At 41.1% G+C, this 25,271-nt stretch overlaps 1 protein-coding gene across 1 annotated transcript in view; it reads right to left on the minus strand.

Annotated features, from left to right (window-relative positions):
- Positions 1-25,271, minus strand: part of lrba (LPS-responsive vesicle trafficking, beach and anchor containing) — a 913,498-nt gene that overhangs the window by 772,065 nt on the left and 116,162 nt on the right. Inside the window, exons 14-17 of the mRNA XM_078541260.1 lie at positions 21,645-21,724; positions 16,866-16,928; positions 9,336-9,433; positions 226-318 (exon numbers count right to left, since the gene is read on the minus strand). Of these exons, the coding sequence (XP_078397386.1) occupies positions 226-318; positions 9,336-9,433; positions 16,866-16,928; positions 21,645-21,724 (334 nt within the window). The remainder of the gene's footprint in view (positions 1-225; positions 319-9,335; positions 9,434-16,865; positions 16,929-21,644; positions 21,725-25,271) is intronic.

Here is a 25,271-nt window from a genome sequence, read left to right on the forward strand (position 1 = left end):
AAACTTCAGTTACAATTTCAATCTCAGATCAGTATACAAACATGGGTAACTTAATGCCTATGGACTAAAGGATTTTCATCCTTTAATGTTTAAGCTTTAAACCAAAAAAATCTACTCAGATTGAGAAAGAAGCAATTTACATTGCATGCTACAAAGGGATACCTTACAGCATTTCTGGCCATTTAACTGAGGAAACAGATTAAATAAAAGTTTACTTGTACGTACTTCGGAGCAAGATGTTTCAGAAAGTATCCCAACACTTTCAAAGCTTGCACTCTTATTCCTTCATTTTTTGAAGCCAGCAATTTATAGACGATCCTATAAGATAACATAGAACGTAAGTCACAAATTAATGGGAATAGGCACGTTAAGATTCTGGTCAACTCTGGATAATCAGATGACAAAACTACTATCCAACTGGGTTAGTAAGGGTAAACGGTCAGTGAGGGAGACTTCGCTTGATTGAGACAGATACCAAGTGAGTATAATGGGAACTTGGTTCAAAGTGGGAATTTGGTGCACTGGGGAAAGAGGTGCTTTAGGTAAGGTTTGCTGCAAGAAGTAAAGTGTGCTGAGTGGGGAATTTGGTAAAGGGCAGGGGGGAGGTGCTTTTTTCTTCTACTCTTTTTCAGCCTCTTGTATTGATTTCCACTTTGGTACAGCAGATGGAGCAGGTAAATTAGTAACTGGTATTATTAGAAACTAAGTTTTAGAACATAAGATCATAGGAAATAGGAACAGGAGTCGGCCATTCGGCCCCTTGAGCCTGCTCCACCAATCAATAAGATCATGGCTGATCTTGTTCTGTTTCGATTTCCACATTCCCATCTAACCCTCATAACCTATGATTCCCTTGCATAATAAGAATCTATCTACCTCTGCCTTAAAAATATTCAATGACCTTGCTTCCACTGTCTTCCGAGGCACAGAGTTCCAAAGTCACACAGCCCTCAGAAAAAAATTATGCTCATCCCTATCCTAAAGGATAGCATTCCATTAGCTTTCTTTATTACTTGCTGTACCTGCATACTAACTTTTTGTGACTCATGTACTAGATTGCTTAGATCCCTCTGCACCTCAGAATTGTGCAGCCATTCTCCACTTAAGGAATACTCTGCTTTTTTGTTCTTCCTGCCAAAGTGAACTTCACACTTTCCCACATTAAACTCCATTTGCCAGGTCTTTGCCCACTCACTCAACCTATCTATATCCATCTGCAGCCTCATGTCCTCTTCACAACATACTTTCCTACCTCTTTGTGTCATCTGCAAAGTTAGCTACCATGTCTTCACTCCCCTCATCTAAGTCATTGATGTAAATCGTAGCACAGGGCCCTGTGGGACTCCATTCGTCACATCCTGCCAATCCGAAAAAGACTCATTTATGCATACTCTCTGCTTTCTGCCAGCCAGCCAATCTTCTATCCATGCTCATATGTTACCCCCTACACCATACGCTTTTATTTTCCATAATAACCTTTGATGTGGCACCTTATCAAATGCCTTCTGGAAATCCAAGTATAGAACGCCTACAGGCTCCCCTTTATCTACCACGCATGTTACTCCTTCAAAATACCCCAATAACTTGTTTAAACATGGTTTTCCTTTCACAAAACCCTGCTGACTCTTCGCGATTGCCTTGACCTCTTCCAAGTGTCCAGCTATAACCTCCTTAATGATCAATTCTAACAACTTCCCCATGACGGACATCAAGCTAACTGGCCTATAGTTTCCCTTTTTCTGCCTCCCTCCCTTCTTGAATAGAGGGGTTATATTTGCCACTTTGCAGTCTGATGGAGCCTTCCAGAATTTAGCAAATTTTGGAAAACTAACACCAGAGCATCAACTACCTCATTAGCCACCTCTTTTAAGATCCTAGGGACCTGGAGATTTGCCAGCCCGCAGTTCCATCAATTGCTCAGTACCATTTCCCTAGTGATTTCAATTTCACCAAGTTCCCCTCTTTCACCTCCTGATTTGCAGCTATTACTGCAACTTTGTTGGATCCTCTACAGTGAACACAGAAGCAAAATATTTGTTGATTTCTTCTGCTATTTCCTTATTATCTACTATTAACTCCCCACCGTCACTCTTGAGAGGACCAACACTCACTTTACTTACTCTTATCCTTTTTAAATACCTGTAGAAACTCTTGCTATCCATTTTTACATTTCTAGCTAGTTTCCTCTCATACTCTAATTTCTTTCCCCTGGTTAACCTCTGCCGTTCTTTATATTCTGACCAATCATCTGTCCTGCCACTCATCTTTGCGGAGTTGTATGCTTTTTCTTTAAGTTTGATGCTTTCCTTAACTTTAGTTAACTGCAGATGGTGGGTCCTCCCCTTGGAATTTTTCTTTATAACAAGATATTCTGAATACTCAAATATCCCCTTAAATGTCGACCAGTGCTTCCTCTATTGACCTATCCTCCAGCCTAGTTTCCCAGTTCATTTCTGCTAGCTCAGCTTTCATCCCCACATAGTTGCCCTTATTTAAGTTTAAGATACTAGTCTTCTCTCTTTCAAACTGGATGTAAAATTCAATCATATTGTGGTGGCTGCTACCCAGGGGTGCCTTTACTCCAAGGTTATTAATTAATCCTGTCACGTTACAAAATATCAGGTCTAATATAACCTGCTCTCTGGTTGGTTCCAGAACATGCTGTTCTAAGAAACTATCTCGAAAGCATTCTAAGAACTCCTCACTCAGGCTACAACTGCCAATCTGATTTTTCCAGTATATGTGTAGATTAAAATCATCCATGACTATTGCCATCCCTTTATCACAAGCACACAATATTTTCTCTTGTATACTTTGTCCTACACTGTGGCTACTGTTATGGGGTCTGTAGACCACTCCCACTAATGACTTTTTTCTCCTACTATTCCTGATCCCCACCCAAACCAATTCTATAATCCTGGTTTCCTGAACCAAGGTCAACTCTAACAATTGCACCAATGCCCTCTTTGATTAACAGTGCTAACCCTTCACCTAGCTTCCTATTCTTCTAGAATGTCATGTACCCCTCAATATTAAGGACCCAATCTTTGTCGTCCTGCAGCCATGTCTCCGTAATTGCTATCAGATCATATTTGTTTACTTCAATGCAGGCCATCAATTAATTTACTTTGTTATGAATGCTACGCGCAGATAGAGAGCTTTCAGTTTTGTCTTTTTGTTACCTTTGTAATATCTAGTCTTGACTGTTGATGTATTCTTAGGTTTTTTTCTCTTTGTCCCTTCCTGCCATTCTCTGACTCTCATTGCTCTCCTGTCATGACTCACATCTTGAATTGCTACACTACCCAAGCTTGATCCCTCACCTCTCTTGTTTAGTACTTTCCTAGTTATGCAATTTGCGAGGGCACTTGTCCCAGCATGGTTTAGGTGTAAACCATCCCAATGGTACAGCCCCTACTTTCCCTCGTACGGATGCCAGTGCCCCCCCAGACCGGAAACCACTTCTCCCACACCAGTTTTTGAGCCACACTTTCGTCTCTCTAATCTTATTTGCCCTATGCCAATTTGCATGTGGCTCAGGTAATAATCCAGAGATTATTACCTTTGAGGTTCTGCTTCTTAATTTGGTACCTAGCTCCTAACACTGACTTTGCAGAACCTCTTTCCTAGTTCTACCTATGTCTACCTACATGGACCATGACAACTGGATCCTTCCCCTCCCACTGCAAGTTCCTCTTCAGTATTGTTAAGTACTGTATTATTTTAACAGTATTGTCAAGTTTACCAGCAGTGCCAAAACCTATTGGGAGATGTTGGGCTTGTTAATTATAAATTAGTTAGTAATTATTAATTAATTAACACATGTTGGAGATGGCAGGGCGATTGCAGGATGTGGGAGCTTCTGGGTACCTGTGTGATCCAGGGCAAACACATCTGCAGTAAGCATCTGTGACTGCAGGAACTTCAGCTCAGTGCTACTGAACTGGAGGCCGAGCTCCAGACACTGCAGCACATCAGGGAGAGGGTAAGTTACCTTGACACTTTATTCCAGGAGGTGGTCAGACCCCTTAGCATAGGGTCTTCTGATTTGGTCAGTGGTCAGGGACAGGAGGGTGTGACTGCAAGTGGGGCAGGTAAGGGGACCCAGAGGGCAGGAGTGTAGGAGCCTCAGCCTTTGCAATTGCCTAACAAGTTTGAGGTTTTTCAGCTTGTTTGGATGAGATTGGGGGCTGCAGCGTGGATGAGCTAACTGGACATGGCACGTTGGTACAGGAAGCGATTCAAGCAGGGGGAATAACAAGCAATGTAGTGGTAGTAGGGGACATTATAGACAGAGGGATTGACACCATTCTCTGCAGCAGAGCGTCCAGACGGCTGTGTTACTTGCCAGGTGACAGGGTTTGGAACATCTGCTCAGGGCTGGAAAGGAACTTGCAGTGGGAGAGGGAGGGCCCAGTCATCACGGTCCATGTAGGTACCAATGACATAGGCAGGACAAAGGAGGAAGTTCTGCACAGTCAGTATGAAGAGCATGGCACCAAATTGAAAGGCAGAACCTCAAAGATCACAATCTCTGGATTATTACCTGAGTGACATGCAAATTGGCAGAGGACAAATCAGATTAGGGAGATGAATGCGTGGCTCAAAGACTGGTGTGGGAGAAGTGGGTTCTGGTTCATGGGGCACTAGAACCAGTACTGGGGAAAGTGGGATCTGTACCGTTGGGATAGTGATCTGGCAACCCGTATAACTGGGAAAGTAGGGAGGGTTTTAAACTAAGTAAATATGGGTAAGGGATCAAATTTGGGAAGATGTGGTAAACCAAAGAGTAGAGACAAGGCAAAAGGGATAGGTATTTTTACGGGAAATGAAAAATAGACCGTGACAGGAAGGGATAGAGTGTACAAATCTAACAGTAAATCAACAGATGAGACATGGTGCATGGAAAGGATGTTTCCTCTTGTCCAGAACCAGGGGGGCACTGTTTTAAAATGAGAGGTTGCCCTTTTAGGACAGAAATGAGGAGAAATTTTTTCTGAGGGTTGGGCGACTTTGGAACTCGCTGCCTCAGAAGGCAATGTCACTTAATGTTTTAAAGCAGTGGTAGATCGATTCCACTGCCTAACAAGAATTTAAGGTTATCAGGGGCAGATGGGAATGTGGAACTTGAAACACAAACAGATCAGCCATGATCTTATTGAATGGCAGAGCAGGCTCAAGGGGCCAAATGGCCTACTTCTGCTCCTATTTCATATGTTCGTATTTGTTAATTCATTAGTTAATGCTTGAATGTGTTTATAGCATGAGTTCCTTGGGAACCATATGCAATGGAAGAACTTTCTCAAACCCACACAACAGACTTGAGAGAAAAGTTATAGCTCATGGGATAAAAGGGACAGTAGCAACATGGTTGAAAAATTGACTGAGTAATAGGAAACAGCAAGTAACGGTCAATGGGTATTTTTTAGACTGGAGGAAGATTTGTAGTGGAGTTCCCCAGGGCTGGTATTGGGACCCTTGCTTTTCCTGATATATATTAATTATCTAGATCTTGGTGTGCAGGGGTCAATTTCGAAGTTTGAAGATGACACAAAACTTTGAAGCATTGAGAACTGTGAGGAGGAACAGTGCAGAACTTCAAAAGGACATAGACAAGTTGGTGGAGGAGCAGATAAATGGCAGGTGAAGTTCAATGCTGAGAACTGTGAGGTGATTCATTTTGATAGGAAAAACTTGGAGACACAATATAAAATAAGGAGTACAACTCTAAAGGGTGTGCATGGGCAGAGGGACTTGGGTGTATATGCGCAAAATCATTAAAGGTGGCAGGACAGGTGGAGAGAGCAGTTAACAAAGCATACAGTATCCTGGGCTTTATTAAAAGGGGCATAGAGAAAGGAGGTTATGCTGAACTTGTATAGGTCACTAATTAGACCTCAGTAGGAGTACTATATACAGCTCTGGGCACCACACTTTAGGAAGGATGTGAACGCATTGAGAGGGTGCAGAAGAGGTTTACAAAAAATCATTCCAAGGATGAAAAACTTGAGTTATGAAGAGTGATTGGAGAAGTTGGGGCTGCTCTCCTTGGAGAGGAGAAGGCTGAGAGGAGATTTGATAGAGGTGTTCAAAGGTTTTTCACACAGCGATTGGTCAGGTCTGGAATGCACTGCCTGGAAGTGTGGTGGAGGCAGGTGCAATCGAGGCATTCAAGAGGGCATTAGATTATTTAAATAGAAACAATGTGCAGGGTTACGGGGAAAAGACAGGAGAATGGCATGGAGTCATAATTCTCATTCGGAGAGCTGGTGTAGGCACAATGGGCCAAATGGCCATCTCCTGCGTTGGAACAATTCTGAGATTATGTGCTTCTGTGAGGAAAGTTCTTTGAAAAATGCAGATTTTTGATGATTTTATGATTGAAGAGGTAACATATATTCTGAGAAGTATAAAGGTGCTTTCTGAAGCACATTAAATAAAAACTTAATGCTCCGTTTCCTACTTGAACAGCGTATGAATCCATCAGGTAATTTATGAGCATCTTTTTGTTCAACTCAACTGGAGTTCTGCTTTGGGTTTAGGCTGGACTATTCTAATGCTCTCTTGGCCTGTCTTCCATCTTTTCCACCCTCCATAAATTTGAACTCATCTAGAACTCTACTGCCTGTATCCTAATTCACACCAAGTCCTGTTAATCCATTAGCCCAGTGTTCACTGATCTTGGGCTTCAAGTCATTTATTGCTACACTCAAATGAGTACCCAGATAGACTGTTTGTGGGATAAGCTTTGACCAGCAAAACCGAAGAACTCCCTGGACTACTTTGACCCAGTGAGGTCTTTTACATCTTCTGAGGGCAGATGTGATATTGCTTCAACATCTTAACCAAAAGATGGTACCTTCAACAGTGCAGAACCCTGAGTACTGCAATGAGGCTGACCTAAAAATGTGCTCAAGTTTCTGGAGTGGGATTTGAACTAACCACCTAACTCAGAGATGAGAGTGCTCCATAACATAACTCCATAAGTTCATTTTGCCCATGTCCTAACTTGCATCAAGTCCCCTTCAAGCATCAGCCTTATGCTCACTGACCTACACTGGTCTCTGATCCTGCAGCACCTTGATTTTAAAATACTCATTGTTATCGAATCGCTCCATCGTCATACCCTCCCCATCTCCAACTTCCTCTACAGCACTAGAACCTTCAGATTTATGTTTTCCTCCAATTCTTCCCTCTAATGCATCCTTGATTTTAACCACTCAAGCATTGGTAACTATACCATCAGCTGCCTGGGTCTTGGTCTCTGGAATTTCCCCAAGCCCCTCTGTCTCACTACCTTGCTTCTGCTTTAAGACACTCCTTAAAGCATACCTCTTTGCCCAAGCAATTGTCCTATTATCTCATATTGCTCGGTGCCAGATTTTGCTTTATAACGCTTCTGTGAAGTGCCTTGAGATATTTTACTCCATCGAAGGCACTATACAGATACAATCGTAAAACATTACTTTTTTGTGATGCCGATTCTCTTTCATCCTTGATCATTCTTTATCTTTAACTAACACAGCTAATGCTGATAAAATTCAGTCTTTTCTCAGATAAAATGTTGAGATTTGAACTATGATTTCTTCATTAATTCTTACAACCATACAAATAAGGAGCAGGAGGGGGCTATTCAGCCCCTCGAGCCTGCTTCGCCATTTAATAAGATCATGGCTGATCTGATACTAACCTGAAATCTGCATTCCACCCACCCCCGATAACCTATCACCCCCTTATTTAACAAGAATATGTCCACCTCTGCCTTAAAAGTATTCAAAGACTCTGCTTCCACCGCTTTTTCAGGAAAAAAGAGTTCCAAAGGCTTTTGACTCTCAGGGAAAAAATTTCACCTCATCTCCATTTTAAATGAGCAACTCCTTATTTTTCAACAGTAACCCCTAGTTCTAGATTCGTCCACATGAGGGAACATCCTCTCTTCATCCACCCTTTCAAGGCCCTCAGGATCTTATATGTTTCAATCAAGTCACCTCTTATTCTTCTAAACTCCAGTGGTTACAAGCCTAGCCTGTTCAACCTTTCCTCATGAGACAACCCACCCATTTCAGGTCTGAGTCTGGTAAACCCTCTCTGAACTGCTTCCAACACATTACATCCTTCCTTAAATAAGGTGACCAATATTGTACACAGTACTCCAGATGTGTTGTTACCAGTGCTCTGTATAACTGAAGAATCCTTAGTTTTACATTCAATTCCTCTTGTAATAAAGGATAGCATTCTATTAGCCTTCTTGATTAAATGCTGTACCTGCACACTTCTGTGACTCATGCACGAGAATACCTAGATTCCTCTGCACCTCGGAATTCTACACAGTCCTTCCCCATTTGAGCAATACTTTCCTTTTAATTCTTCCTGCCAAAGTGAACAGCTTCATATTTTCCCAAATTATACTCGATCTGCCAGGTTTTCTCCCCACTCACTCAACTTATCTATATCCATCTGGAAACTCATGTCTTCTTCACAACATACTTTCCTACTTATCTTTGTGTCATCTGCAAATTTAGCTGCCATACCTTCGCTCCCCTCATCTGAGTCATTGATGTAAATTGTAAAAAGTTGAGACCCCAGCACAGGCCCCTACAGAACGCCACTCACATCCTGTCAATCAGACAAAGACCCATTTATGCATACTCCCCGTTTTCTGCCAGCCAGCCAACTTTCTATCCAGGCTAATATGTTACTCCCTTCACTATCAGTTTTTATTTTCCGCAATAACCTTTGATGTGGCACCTTATCAAATGAAGATGTTGAAAAGATGTGATCTGAACACCTAACTGAAACAAATCCCAAGTCCTTAACAAGTTTTACCTCATTCAGGTACAAACAAGCTCTAGGGACAGATAAAAAGCCTGTTCATATAACATCAACCCATACCATTTTGATGTATTTTGTAAGCTATATGGATTTGGCTGCACCTTAACATTTTTGACATTGGATCGGCTTTTGAAAATGCAGAACAGTTGAAAATCCTTCCAATTTAAAAGGCCAATTTTGGGAAGTTTTTCCGCATCCAAAATAGCAATGGGTGCCAGAAGGCAGGTAATTTACCAATATGTACATCAGGTATTTTAGAACTTCGTGCTCAACTCCAAATTCAACTCAAAAGTTGGAGAGCAATGTGTAGGACTGTTCGAATAGACACCAATTACACCATACATAAGAATCACACCATACACAAGAATAATGTTGCATAAAAAATCTACTCCATTTTATACAATTAGAAACTTGGTATATTTCGAGCTACTAATTTCAATAAACTGCAACATTCCATTCTTTAATTTACATGACAGCATATAAGTTCATGTCTAATCTTTTACCGCATTCCATTCCTCTGATCAAAAGCAGGAATCATAGAGCCTGGATGCTCAGACATCAGAGCTACAAGAAGCTGCAGAACATCCATTAAATTGTCATCCTGAAATAAAAGACAAATCTTTAAATCTATAACCAAAAATATGATAGAATTCTCAATGCAATTGTTTAGTGAGCAATGTCCTCATCTGTAAAAGAAAATCTGAAGGCCATATTTTAGAAAAATAATCTTATGCTTCAAACTAAATTTAGCCACATGGGATTTGAAATTAATTCAAGTTTTAGATTTTATATCACATGTGCACAGACAGAATTAGATTTCCTTCAGTATCCTGTAACAAATCTTTTTTGCTAGTGCATCCAAAATATTGACCACAGATATTTAGTAAAATAAAGTGAAAACCAGGAGTTCATCAAGCACTTTTGTACATAGCTGATACTAAATTTGAACCCATTTATAAAAAAAGTCAAAACTTTACAAGATTGTTCATAAATATTAGATAAAGTGATTTAATTTTTTTTAAATCACCTTTCAAGAAATCAGGTAGCTTGACAATTTAGGAAAACTACAAATCTGGTTTCATTGATGAGACAACTCCTGAAGCAAATATGGTAATCAATTTACTAGGCTTCACACATTCATTTACTAAAATAACTTAGATACTATTATAAAACCAATTCAGTGTTAGGAAGAGCTAGTGATCAACTTAAAATTCTGACAAGATTGGAGCAATAAAATTGTACAATTTAAATGATTACAAAAATCGGGAATCATTCACCAACATTCCAGCCTATGTAAGCTGCTGTTTTGTACTTAGTGATACATGTTGCTATACAAGCTTCGTCCAGTCCACACCCTTGAGAGTTATTCAAGACAATAAACCAATGTTCATAATCTGTCAGACAAACAATTGAAAACCACTACATTTTATTTATTTTTAAAAACGCGCAATTTGATTATATGAATATAGAACTAAGCTGGGTACAACATTCCCAGGAATATGAAAATTGTCCTTGTTAATCTGTCATTAATGTTTCGCACTTTGAAGATTTACAGCTCATCACTACAAATAATGAATCTTGAACTTTGCAAAATTATAGAACTATGTATATGGAATGGATTCCCTGTGATAGCACAAATGAAGATTTCAGTTATGAATTAATGGGAAGAATACCAATAATCATTCTTCACAATTATTTATTGTACTATCAAAAAACCCTGGTGAATGAGGCAATATGTAACCTTAATTGCTAAGGAATATGATACCACAATACTTTTAAATTAACATTACCAATTATGGTTTGAAGGTCACAAAGTGGATTACCCAGAAGAACAATTTTAGCCTTGCTATTTTCAAAGTGAAGCCTGTTGTCATCCTTTGTAAAATTAAATAGTCCCTCTAATCAGTCATTCCCCCACCTTCCTTACTTAAAATTCTACCTAGACTGCCATCTTGTGGCAATACTTCAATGGCTCCTCAAAAAATCTCTTGCACATCAAGATATGTAATGATTTTGAATGTTTTCTTTCTATTGACAATTTCAGATTCTTTAAATTTATTTTTCACTAAATGAAATAAAATGCAAAAGGTTACAAAAATTTATTTCAACATTTCAAATATATGAAAACAATACGCCATGGCTAACATGGAGATTTTACATGTCCCCCTAAGTGAAATGATTAGTATGCATGTCAAAATAGGTGAAATAGATTACTCATGAACAAAATGCTAGCCAAGATACTATGAATAATATAAATATAATCACAATACTATAATTATTTTCAAAAACACTCTGGGGATGTCTATGATGCGAGCTAGTGAAGACAGGATTTCCACTGATAACCTTGTTATATTAACTTTAAACTAAACAACCAGTAAGTCTCATGTGTTAATGGTTGATTGATTATATTGTTAAAAATGCATAGGTGATGGGCATTGTTTGATTAAAGACTGACATCACATACAAAGAAAGTCGACTGGGGTGCTGGGTTAGTTAGTAGCTAGGAGGCAGAGATCTGTAATGTTACATCCTGTTAGTAAACCTAACAACATGGAAAAGATGTGTGTCTTAATTCGTATTTCACCATCTGGCTTAGATCCATTTAACATGACAGCAGAGAATGGTTGCCTAAGGGTGAAGATTGGAAACCAAGAAAAACTTCCTTCAGACAGAAGATTGTAATGGAGTTACATTTTAAGAAAAATGGCTGAAACTAAGAGTGAAGTGTCAGGGTGTGACTTCCACCAATGTTCTCTGAATCTGAACCTTATGACCAATGGAAAAATGAAGTAGATATATGGACACAGGCTACATCCTTACTGAAGGTATGGTCTTAGCACTGTTACTTCCTAATAAAAGCAGGATCAGGTGTAAAAGTTTTTTCAGAGCAAGAGGCATCAGTAGGACATTGAGGAAGGTCTTGAGCTTTATTAAGCTTTATGGGTGAAATTTATAAGAAAGATTATCTATTTAGATGCAGACAAGACACATTCAGCCTTTGATAAATTTAGAAAGACAGGTGGTTATTCCGCAGAAGAATATATCAATGCATTTAACAGACTACATACAAGATTGCAGAAATTCTATCTGGAAATTCCTGATTCAGAGCTTACTTTCAAATTGTTGGATTGTGCTGAAGTGTCGCACATGGATAGGTTTCCAGTCTTAACTAAAGTTAAATTCTCAGAAAGAGATTGTGCTTTTGGATCAGATGTATGAGGCTTTAAAAAAAAGTCCTGGGAAAGCAGTGATTTCCAATGGCCTTCAGGCACAAATGGGATATTCGGCAGCGTCATAAAAGATGGGGGATTCAATGCTAACACCATTTCGAGACCGTTCAGATATGAGGTACAGGCATCAATACAGAGTAATCACAGACAAAAGAAATGAGGATGGAACCTTTTGGCAGATCTGGCAGACAACAGGAATGGAGTAATAATAACAGAAGAATTAACTCCAGGAATGCCCAGGGAATTATTGTCAAGTGCTTCAGCTGTGGTTTGAAATATTATCTGGTAAATTGTCCAAAACGGAACAACAGAGTTTTTGAAGTGACTCATAACACGGAAGGTTCGGAAGAGGAAGATGATGATAACCATCAATCTGAGGGAATTGCACTGGTCACAAGAAGCTTCAGTCTGAGCGTTCTAGTCATGGATTCATTTAATTGCGCCACCTTGGACAGTGGTTGCACATCCACAGTATGTGAAACTGGTTGAAATGTTATTTGGATTCACTAAGAAGCAAGGTCAAGGTATATGAAAGTCCTACTTGCTTCAGGTTCAGAGATGACAACACATTAAAGTCACTGAAAAGAACGGTGATTCCATGTAGAATAGCTGGGTAAGCCACTTTATTAATAAGGGTGTGATATCTATGAGATACCCTTGCTGCTGAGCAAGCCGCCAGCCATGAAAAACGCACAAATGAAATTAGACATGGAATGTGATAAAGCAATTGTCTTCGAGTAAATTGCAAATCTACTGACTTTCGAATCAGAACATTATTGCATCCTTTTAACAAAACCCAACACCTGTAATCAAAGTGTCAAAGTAGCAGTAATGGCATCAGGTGATAGGAATTTGAGGGGCAAAAAAAGCAATTCTCTTAAAGTTACATCAACAATATGCTTGTCCCTCTTGTCACATTAAAATTCCTAAAGGATGCAGGGATAGCAGGGATAGGATGAGTACACAGAGCCTATGGAAGAGATCAGTAAAAAATGCGATATATGCAAAAAGTATCAGAGGACACCATCACGGCCTATTGTAAGTCTCCCATTAGCACAAGGCTTGATTAAAGTATTAGCTATGGATTTAAAGGTGTGGGACAAGGGTAGAAATATTTTTCTTTTACATTTCATAAACATGGCAGCAAAATTCATTCTGTCTACAGTAAGAGATGGTAAAGACAAAACAGTGATTGTGGAAAAATAGAAAAGGACTGGACTGGCAGCACTGGCTAAATTCCTAACTGACAATGGGGGAAATTTGCCAATGAATAATGTGGTGAAGTGTGCAAAAATATGAATATCGTAGTGATGAACACTGCAGCTGAAAGTCCTTTCATTTATGATTTGTGAAAGAAATCACACAGTGATTGTTGCGATGCTCCATAGATCTTAGCTGGCTAACCAAACTGTAAGCGAACTGCAAAACCCCTGGCATGGGCAGGCCTTGCAACGAATTTGCTTCAAATGGTTGTGGGGGGGGTGCGGCTTTGGTCCATATCAGATAATCTATGAAAAAAATATCTTCTGTGATGTGTGGTCAGCCCCCGGCCTTGGAAGGGTCTACAATTAGATCCATCTTTTCTGTTCACTGGAATGCCATATGTACAGGGAGAAGGGCATTCATTAAGGCAGAAGTTTTAAAGTTCGGCGAGCCTTACGGCACTGTATTTGACCAGAGATAAACTTCAATCCTGGAGATTTAGTATACAATAAAAGAGAGGGTCAGAAAGAGTGGGAAGGTCCAGGAAAAGTGATAAGATGCAATGGGAAGACAGTATTTCTCCAACATGGTAATCAAACCATTAGGGTATATTCATCTAGGTTAATCGGGATTGATTAAAAACCTGCAGAATCTGAACAAATAGTAGAAGGTGAGAAGGCATCCTGTCCATGACATACTCAACCTGCCTGCTACAGATGCATCTGCCCATGACAATATCGGTGGAGGTAACCACCGCACAGTCCTTGTGGAGAGAAAGACCCATCTTCACATTGAGGAAACCCTCTAGCATGTTGTGTGGCACTACCACCATGCTAAATGGGATAGATTTCAAACAGATCTATTAACTCAAGACTGGGCAACCATGAGGCGCTGTGGGCCAACAGCAAGAGCAGAATTGTCCTCAACCACGATCTGTAACCTCATGGCCCGGAAAATCCCCTCACTCTGCCATTACCACCAAGCCAGGGTATCAATTAACCCTGGTTCAATGAAGAGTGCAGGAGGGCATGTCAGGAGTAGCACCAGGAATATCTAAAAATGAGGGGTTAACCTGGTGAAGCTACAACTACAACTTGCGTGCCAAACAGCATAAGCAGCAAATAATAGACAGAGCTAAGCGATTCCACAACCAATGGATCTGATCTAAGCTCTGCGGTCCTGCCACATCCAGTCGTGAAATGGTGGAGGACAATTAAACAATTCAATGGAGGAGGAGGTTCCACAAATGTCCCCATCCTCAATGATGGGGAATTCCAGCACATCAATGCAAAAGGTAAGGCTGAAGCATTCGCAACAATCTTCAGCCAGAAGTGCCGAATGGGTGATCCATCTTGGCCTCTTCCGGAGGTCCCCAGCATCACAGATGCCAGTCTTCAGCCAATTCAATTCACTCCACGTGATATCCAGAAAGGGCTGAAGGCACTGGATACTGCAAAGACTATGGGCCCTGACAACATTCCAGCAATAGTACTGAAGGCTTGTGCTCCAGAACTTGCCACAACCCTTGCCAAGCTGTTCCAGTACAGCCACAATACTGGCACCAACCTGGCAATGTGGAAAATTGCCCAGTTATGTCCTGGACAGAAAAAGCAGGACAAATCCAACCTGGCCAATTACCACCCCATCATCACTCTCCATCATCAGTAAAGTAATGGAAGGGGTCATCAACAGTCATTCCTAGTGGTACTTGCTTAGCAATAACCTGCTCACTGATGCTCATTTTGGGTTCCACCAGGGCCACTCAGCTCCTGACCTCATTACAGCCTTGGTTCAAACATGGACAAAAGAACTGAACTCCCGAGGTGAGGTGAGTGACTGCCCATGACATCAAGGCAGCATTTGACCAAATATGGCATCCAGGAGCCCTCAAAAAACTGGAGTCAATGGGAATCAGGGGAAAACTCTCCGCCAGCTGGAGTCATGCTTAGCACAAAGGAAGATGGTTGGAGGTCAATCATCTCAGTTCCAGGACATCACTGCAGGAGTTCCTCAGGCTGGTGTCTTAGGCCTAACCATCTTCAGCTGCTTCATCAATGGCCTTCCTTCCATCACAAGGTCAGAATTGGGAATGTTTGCTGATGATTGCACCATGTTCAGCACCATTCACGACTTCTCAGATACTGAAGCAGTCCATGTCCAAATGCAGCAAGACCTGAACAATATTCAGGCTTGGGCTAAGTGGTAAGTAACATTCGCGCCACACAAGTGCTGGGCAATGACCATCTCCAACAAGAGAGAATCTAACCATCATCCCTTGACATTCAATGGCATTACCACTGCTGAATCCCCACTATCAACATCTAGGCGTTACTATTGACCAGAAACTGAACTGGACTAGCCATATAAATACTGTGGATACAAGAGCAGGTCAGAGACTGGGTAAGTAACTCACCTCCTGACTCCCCAAAGCCTGTCAACCATCTCCAAGGCCCAAGTCAGGAGTGCGATGGAATACTTTCCACTTGCCTAGATGAGTGCAGCTCCAACAACACTCAAGAAGCTTGAAACCATCCAAAACAAAATAGTCATCTTGATTGGCACCCTATCCACAAACATTCAATCCCTCCACCACCAACGCACAATGGCAGCTGTGTACACCATCTACAAGATGCGCTGCAGGAACTCACTAAGCCTCCTTAGGCAGCACCTTCCAAACTACAACCACCATCATATAGAAGGAAAACATACTGGCAACAGAACCTCTGAACGAGGGAGGGGAAGGTCACATAGCAGCAGTCCAGAACAGGATAGGAGGGCAAGTAGGGGACGTAGTTTTACTGGAGCAAGGATTATATGACAAACTAGGAATGCCACTAGAAGTAAAAGCCCTTATGATTGGGAAGTGTTGGTGGCTACAAACAAATCAGAAGATAAACTGATAAGAGATGCAAAACAAAAAGAGTTAGATGGTTGGAAAGAATTTGGTGTATACTCTGAAGTGTCAGATAAGGACAGCTACAGGTGGATATGTACAGAAAAAGTGCTTCCTGGTGGGGTTTCAAAGAGAGACTTGGTGATCAAGATGTTAAGAGTGGACTCCCCCCACAGCTGGAAAAGCGATCTTGAAGATATTCTTAGCTCTCTTAGCCACATATTCTTGGAATGTAGGCCAATAGATATAAAGGCTGCAAAGTGAAAAATTTCAAAGAGAAGTACTTTTGAAACCACCGAAAGGTGATGTAGAAGGGAAGTTGTGGAAATTAAATGTGTTTATGGATTGAATGATGCATCAATTGTATGGTATTTTTTGGTCAGGTTTGTAGTTAGGAGGCAAAGATCTGTAATGTTGCATCCTGTGTATAAACCTACAAAAAAGAAAAAGATCTATGTCTTGTTTTGTACTTCACCATCTGGCTTAGGTCAATTTAACATCATGTAACATGTCTCACATTTTAATCTGACCCAGAATAAATAAGCAGTCATTTTATGTAGCTCATATTTTGAAGATTCTTCTGATCAGCATATTTCCCTCAAAATGTTTTTGTAAATTAGAACCACATTTTGGTTAGAAATTATAACCATACAGCACACTTAGCCAAGTCTCAGTCAAGTATTTCTAAGTACTTGGTGTTATTTTACCTCGTGCATGGTGAGAAGGTAGTTAAGAATACTCTGCAGTTCATCTTCCTTAATACCATGATCCTAAAAAGGTGAAAATTGATATTTCATAAAATGTTAATTGCATCAAACCAAATTTTCTTAATCACATTACAACTGCTAAATTGCTGGACATTTGTCAAATCTGTCAATGGTATTTGTGGGTTTAACTTTTGTGTACACAATGGTTACTGATAATCAATTATTCCAAATCATTTATTATTTAGTCTCATGTCAATTCCTATCTGGCCATCAAGTTATTTTGATTAAGAGCTGTGAGAATATGAGAACTTTATAAATGTGAAGACAAATGTCATGATTTATACACAAAAGAATCAAAAATACAATATATTGAGTGTGTTACAAAACACAATACACCAAACAGTTCCGATAAGATCAAAATATGAAAGCAAATCTAAAGTTTTAAATGTCATCCTAAATCTAAGACATTAAAAGCGTCTTTAAGACTCCTTTATGTACTTTTGTTTGTTGAAATAAATATACACAGATCATATACACACACCCCTAACTCAAATTAGTTGCTTTATTTCAATGATAAATTACTGAAAAGCTGCTTTTGTAAATCAACAGTGACACAAACAAACAGTAGCAGCTGAAACTTCTTGTGATGATAAATATTTCAGTCCCCCAAGATGCTTGGGTGTATTTGGAAACTGAGAAAATATAGGCTAACAAACCAGCAGAATAGCCATTAAACAGCACACTTTTAGTGCAATCCCTGATACAACCAAGGTCTAAACATTGACTGGTGCTTTATTAAGGAGGTAAAAGTTGACGACTTGCACTGTATGTCGTACTGTTGTTTCACATTATGCACCACACCTGCTTTCAGCTGACCAACATTCAGAACCATAATGCCCTTTGAAGTCCATGTAGAGAGAGCGCCAACTATACTACCATCAGCTATCCTCTTCATCAAAATCTGAGAAAATATTTGTTCAATGTCCTTACCATTACTGTATCAGAGTTCATTTTGCTCATCCCTTAGTGAGCTTATTCCTATCTTAATCCTCCTGTTACATATGTGCCTATAGAATGCTTTACTGTTCTAATTTTATATTCTTTGACATATTCATTTCTTTGCCTTCCTAACTGTCTTTTTAACCTCTTTCCCAAGCATCATATTCAGTTACATCATCCTCTCTTTTATTATTCATGTACTTTGTACTTTTCCTTTAGATTCAATCTCATCTTCATCTCTTTATTTGTCTATTGTGTTATTCTTCGCTAGCCTGTTATTCTTTAGGGAAAATATTTTCTCCTGAACTCTTTTGATCACACTTTTAAAGATTGCCTTCTTGCTATAGTTCTTTGTCAATGTTTTCCTCCCTTAGCTCTATCCTCATTCCCTCATATAGTACATAATGTATTAAAAAACAGATAATGCTGGAAACACTCAGCCGGTCAGGTAGCATCTGTGGAGAGAAAAACAGAGTTAACAATTAAGGTCAATGATCTTTCATCAGAAATGGGAAAAGTAGATTGCGAAATAGAAGAGGATGGGAGAAGAACAAAAGGGAAGGTCTGTGAAATCATGGAAGACAGGAGAAGTTAAAAGACAAGAATTGATGTGCAGGGCCAAAGGGAGTGATAATGGAGCAAGTAACAAAAGATGTGTCAACAGGTGTAAGTGGCAGAATGATGCACAGCTGTCACTCGAAAGCAAAAACAAGCAAAAAACAAGAGTAAGACAGAAACATGCAAAGGATAAGGAAACAAAATGGGGCAGATATTACAGTCCGAAATTGTTGAACTGGTATTGAGTCCAGAAGGCTGTAAAATGCCTAATCAAAAGGTGAGGTACTGTTCCTCGAGCTTCAATGTCCTCAGTCTATTGCAGTGGTCCAGAGAGATCAGCGTGAGAGCAAGGTGGAGAATTGAAGTTACAGACAACCAGAAGCTTGAGGTCGTGTTTGTGGACTGAATGGAGGAGTTTCACAAAGCAGTCACCCAATCTGCATTTGGTCTCACCAATAGATTGGCAGCCTTTGCTGCTCTCACCCTAAACCGGAAAACTTGAACTTTGCTTTCAATTTCCCCCTCTCACCTTCACATGTTCCAACTCCAACTCTCCCCTTCCTCCACTTCTCTGTTTTCATTTCTGTGGATAAGCCAACAAATACCCACTATAAGCCCACTGACTCCCACAGCTACCTAGACTACACTTTGACATCCTGCTTCATTGGACTCCATCGCATTCTCCACCTCCATCGCATTTGTTTTGATAATGCGAACTTCCAAACCAGCACTTTTGATATGTCTTCCTTTTTCCTCAATTGAGGATTCCTCCCAACTTGTTGACAGGGACCTGATCATATCTGTTCCATTTACCATACTGCTGCTCTCACCCCTTCTCCTCACTCCCAGAGCCACGACAGGCTTCCCCTTGTCCTGCACTCCGTAACCAGCCTTCTTATTCAGAGTCATCAAGTCGTTAGGGCACAGGGGTCCATTAGACCATTGAGTCCAAGCCTGTTCCCTGTGCAGCAATCCAATCAGTCCCATCCCCCTGCTCTATCACCGCAGCCTTCTAAGTTCAGTTCACTCAAGTGCCCATCTAATTTCCTTTTCAAATCATTTATTATCTCTGCTTCCACAACCCACACAGGCTGCAAGATCCTGGTCATTAACACTCACTGATTTTAAAAAGAACAGTTCTTCCTTACATACCCCATGTATCTCTTGTCCAAAAGCTTAAAACTGTGACCCCCCTAGTCCTTGTACCATCAGCTGATGGGAACAGCTTTTCTCTGGCTACCTTACCTAAACCTGCCAATCTCGCACACCTCTAGCAAATCTCCCTCAATCTTCTTTGCTCCAAAGAGAACCAGCCTGACTTCTCCAATCTAACATTGTAGCTAAAAAAATTCCCTTTTCTCTCCTCACCATCCAAGGCCCAAACAATCTATGCCAAAATCAAAGTCGTACATGTAAATCACTGCTTCACCTGGAAGGAATGTTCAGGGCCTTGGATGATGAGAGCACTTCTTTAAATTTAGTATGCTATATTTGCTGCTCACAAGGCAGTCTTGCTCTATATTGCGAAGACCAGATTGGGTGATTGCTTTGCAAAACACTTCTGTTCAGTCCACAAGCATGACCCCAGAATTTCTGGTCGCCTGTCAATTTAATTCCCCATTGTGCTCTCACACTGACTTCTATGTCCTCAGCCTACCGCAGTGTTCCAATGTAGTGCAAGGAAAGCTCGACGAACAGCACCAAATCTTTTGATTAGTCATTTTACAGCCTTCCAGACTCGACACTAAATTCAGCAATTTCAGACCATAATCTCTGCCCCATTTTGTTTCCTTTTCCTTTGCACATTTCGGTCTTACCCTCAATACCTGGGCCACTAAAGGTAAGTGGAGGCAATGTTATTACCCCTGTTGGACTGCTTACAACATTTCTCAAAAACTAATGAACGAACTTCAATAAAACTTGGTACACAGATAGGGTATGGTCAAGGAAGAATTGATTAGTTTTTGATAATGACACCGATCTGGATCCTTGAATTCTTAAAGGATTATTAACATTGGGAAATAGGATGAACTGACCTGTTTTTTTTAAGAAGATAACATTATGGGTTGTTTATTTACAATGTTGTTGATTGCTTTAGAAAGCTGGGGAGTGTCTCAGCTGCAGTGCTGAAATCTGTCAAAACGTGAGCAGTTTTCAGAGCAGTGGATGTGTATTGGCCTGAAGCCTCCTCAATGAAGTGGAAGCTCGTAATAAAACAGTTTCTTTTTTCAGCGTTGTCATTACAGAGCATCAACCAGGCAGGAAAAGCCTCAAGGAAGAACTGCGTAATAGTAATATTGCTGAGTTATCACAGCATGGCAGAGGTATGCACTCTACCAAGTGTCGTCGTCACTTGTTTTTGCTTTCCGATGGCAGCTGTTCATCATTGTCATTCACACCTTCTCTCAGCATGTTTTTTTTCATTACTTGCTGCATTCCCACTCTTTTTGACCCTGCACCACCAACTGTTTTGTCACTTCAATTCCCCTGTCTTCCATACTATTCTTTCCCCACACTCAACCATTTCACTTGCCTAAAACGTACTACATTTCTGACTTTTCATCAGAGCTAGGAAAAGTTATGTTCCTGAGAAGTTTACTCTGCTTCTCTCTCCACAGATGTGCCTGACCAGCTGAGTATTTCCAGCATTTTCTGTTCTTATTCCAAATTTCCAGCATCCGCAGTATTTTGTTTTTGTCTCACTCCCTCAGTTGGCTTTTTTCCAATCTACTTCTTTGGTCTTTCTATTTTATGTCACCCTCAATCTTTATCTTAAACCTTATTATGTTGTGATCACTACTCCCTACACATATTCTCCCATTCTTCTCTCATCTGCTTCGGTTAACTTCCCATTACAACATCTAGCTGTGCTTCTTAGAATCTGGTAGAATAGCCTGATTGCGTGCATCCATTAATTAAATTACTCAAAATAAAGTAAAGTTACAACACTCAAGAAGATATACTCCACATTGAGACACCTTCTACCCACTCACCCCCAACCACACCTTCACAGAAATGGAAAAAGATTGTCAATGTGAAGAATACTGCAGTATGATATCAAAAGCAAATTATCCCAATTCATGTCTGGGGATTCCAAGCAGATACAACATAGGTTTGACAAAAGTACAGCTTGTAAGGGTAACTATATGGCACATGAGTCTGCATACAGAATTATTTTTCATGGTAAGGACAGCATTACATTTCTAAATTTCAGATTCTCACCTTCATTATCAACTGTTTCACAAACAATAGCAAGAAAGCTCGCAAGGAGAGAATCTCCTTTTGGTTTGGTCTGGGTCCATCTGGGAAGGATAAAAACAATATCTTTTAAGGATACATGCAAGCAATTTTTTTAAATAATGATCAATGCCGATGAAGCCTTCCCTCAAAGGAAGAAACATCAGGTAGTCTTGAACTCCCTCATGTTTCAAACAGGTAAGTGCACTGTCTGTGCTGAATTTACTGATCTAATTCAGCCAAAAGCAAGGGCAACATAGGACAAGAGCCATCCTAACTAAGGAGCGGAGAGGTGAAAAAAAGTCCCCGTACGTAATTTCAATCCAATAGCCCCCCAGTTGAGAGTTAATGTACACACATCAGTGAAGGTACAGTTGAGTCCAGTTCTGAAGTTTCATACAGATCAAACACCTTGCTGTCACTGAAAATCAAGGTTCACAAATTAAGAATTGCTACATATTGAGGGCGGCTGCTGCCTATGCTATCATATCACAGCACAATTTACACTGTGCAAAGAGGGGTGATGAAAAAATAGACAGACACACATTTATATAGTGCCTTTCATGTTCACTGGAGTTCATAATGCACTTTATAGTCAATGAAGCATTTTTTGTAGAATGAAGTTATTGTTGTAACGTTGGGAATGCAACAGCCAATTTGTGCACAGCAAGGTTCCAAAAACAGCAGTGAGTGATGAATAACGATCCCTTTTTGCAATGTTGATTCAGGGATAAATATGGGCAAGGACACTGAGAAGAACTCCATGCTCTTCTTCGAAATAGTGCCCTGTAATTTTTTATATCACTTGAGGGGGCAGACAGCACCTCAGTTTAACATGATATCCGAAAGAAGACTCCTCTGGCAGTGGAGCACCCCCTTAATACTACACTAGAATGTCAGCCTTGAATTTATTGCTCAAATCCTGGGGTCTGATTTGAACCCAGGGCCTTCTGACTTTGAGGCAAGAGTGCAACCAACATAGCCACAGCCAGCAGTAACATGAAAGGAAGTGCAAGAAGAGGGGCCTTGGGAGGGAGGGAGGACGCGGGAGGCGGCGAAGGGAGGGAGGACGCGGGAGGCGGCGAAGGGAGGGAGGACGCGGGAGGCAGCGAAGGGAGGGAGGACGTGGGAGGCGGCGAAGGGAGGGAGGACGCGGGAGGCGGCAAAGGGAGGGAGGACGCGGGAGGCGGCGAAGGGAGGGAGGACGCGGGAGGCAGCGAAGGGAGGTGCCCGTCAGGTGCGTGGCTTGGAGGGGAACTTGCAGGTGGTGGTGTTCCCATGCACCCACTGCCCTTATCCTTCTAGGTGGGAGAGGTCACGTTTGGAAGGTGCTGTCAAAGGAACCTTGATGAGTTCCTGCAGTGCATCTTGTAGTTGATACACACTGCTGCCACTGAGCGCAGTCATGAAGGGAGTAAATGTTTAACGGGGCAAATGGGGTAGCGATCATGCAGGCTGCCTTGTCCTGGATGGCCTTGAACTTCAGTGTTGTTGGAGCTGCACTCATCCAGGCAAGTTGACAGTAATACATTACACTCCTTTACTTCTGTTTTTTTAGATGGTGGACAGCCTTTGGGGATTCAGAAGATGAGATACTTACTGCAGAACTCCCACCTCTGACCTGCTCTTGTAACCACAGTATTTATATGGCTGGTCCAATTGAGTTTCTGGTCACCCAGGATACTGATGGTTGGGGAATTCAGTGATGGTAATGCCATTGAATATCATGGGGAGATGGTTAGATTCTTTGTTGGAGATGGTCATTACCTGGCATGTGTGTGGGTTAAGTAGAAGTAAGCAGCACAGAAACTAGGGTACAATTCTGACAGAGTGCACAATTAGGGAATTTGGTGAGTGAGGGAATTCTAAGTGTTTAAAGGATTGATCGCTTTCTAAAGTCTGGTCAAATGTTGTATTTTAACATTTAACTTTAATTTAACAGCAACTTGTAGTTTATTTTAGTTTTTAGTCAGTGGTTAAAAAGCTGCCTTGTGGCATCTGCAGTTATTTAGAACTGGCTAGTTAGAATTAGTTCCCTCAGCAGCAGGACCTGACTCAGATCTTTGGAATTCTAGCTGGTTTAAGTACAGGAGATTTTTGCCCATGCAGGAAGTATCACGGTTATAGCTTGAAGGAGGACAGCTTCAACAGAGCACTGAACTCAGAAATTTTGTTTGTGAGGGAACAAGTGCCATCTCGTCTTTTACAGAACAAGGGGTGGTCCAAGAGAGCGAGAGGGACACAGTGAGACCTGAAAGCTGAAGTTGAGAGTCATTAATAAGGTAAGCAGATAGGTAATCGCTTGGTGAGTTTTACAGTTTCCTTATTTCTCTAAATTGGGATAGCAGTACTACGGTGGTGTGATCAGTTTGCCCCCTTCTCTCATCCACACAGGCTACGGAAACACAACCAGTTGGACATGTGCAAAGGATTAGGCTTCTCCAGTGTTACCTTATGGATCCCCATACCGACCTCATTTGTCACCCCCTTCTGTCCCTGACTACAGTTTAAATCTGAAGTAACTAACCTAAGGGGTATGACGGCCTTCTAGAACAAAGGGTCCATGTAAATTTCTCCCTCCCTGCTGCATTGCAGTGACCGAAGCTTGGACTCCAGTTGGGACAGCTGTTTACACTAGCACCAGAAAGTTACAACAGCTTGATTAAATTTATACCATAACTAATTAAACTACTTAACATAATCACAAATTATCATTGAGTGATATTTTTAGACTTGGAACCTCAGTTAAGCAAAATACAACAAAGATGCATTGCAGTTGCAGCATGTGGGAGCTGGCAGACACTTGTATGATCCACAGCAACCATAATCTGCAGTCAGTGCCACTCGAGGATGTTCAGCTCAGGTTGATGAGCTGGAGAGCAAGCTTCGGTCACTGCGATGCAACAGGGAGGGAGAAAGTTACATGGACCCTTTGTTCCAGAAGGCAGTCATACCCTTAGGTTAGGTACTTCAGATTTAGACTGTAGTCAGGGACAGAAGTGGGTGACAACAAATGAGGTAGGAATGGGGATCCATAAGGGAGCATTGGAGAAGCCTTAGCCTTTGTACATGTCCAACTGGCTTGTTTCTGTAGCCTGTGTAGATTAGAGCAGGGGGCAAACTCATCACACCACCGTAGTACAGGGGGTCATTTGAGTGGTGAATGTAAAAAGGAATATAGTACTGGGGACACTATAGTTAAGGGCAAGAATACTATTCTCTGCAGCTGATAGTATGAATCCAGAAGGCTGTGTTGTCTGCCTGGTGCCAGGGTTAACAAAATTTCCTCAGTGCGGAAAAGGGATCTGGAGTTTTTTTTTTATTCATTCATGGGATATGGGCTTTGCTGGCTGGGCCAGCCATTTATTGCACATCCCTCGTTGTCCTTGAGAAGGTGGTGGTGAACTGCCTTCTTGAACTGCTGCAGTCCATGTGGTGTAGGTACACCCACAGTGCTGTTAGGGAGCAGGGGTGGGATGTCGGAGGAGGGGAAGAATCCAGGTGTCATGGTCCACATGGTCCCACCTAAGCCATTGGAACCTATGAAAGAGATTCTGCTAAGGGAGTATGAGCAGCTAGGGGTTAAGTTAAAAAGCAGAACCACAAAAGGTA

Source organism: Cetorhinus maximus, chromosome 1 (assembly GCF_964194155.1).
Source record: "Cetorhinus maximus chromosome 1, sCetMax3.hap1.1, whole genome shotgun sequence".
In the NCBI taxonomy this organism is placed as follows: domain Eukaryota; kingdom Metazoa; phylum Chordata; class Chondrichthyes; order Lamniformes; family Cetorhinidae; genus Cetorhinus; species Cetorhinus maximus.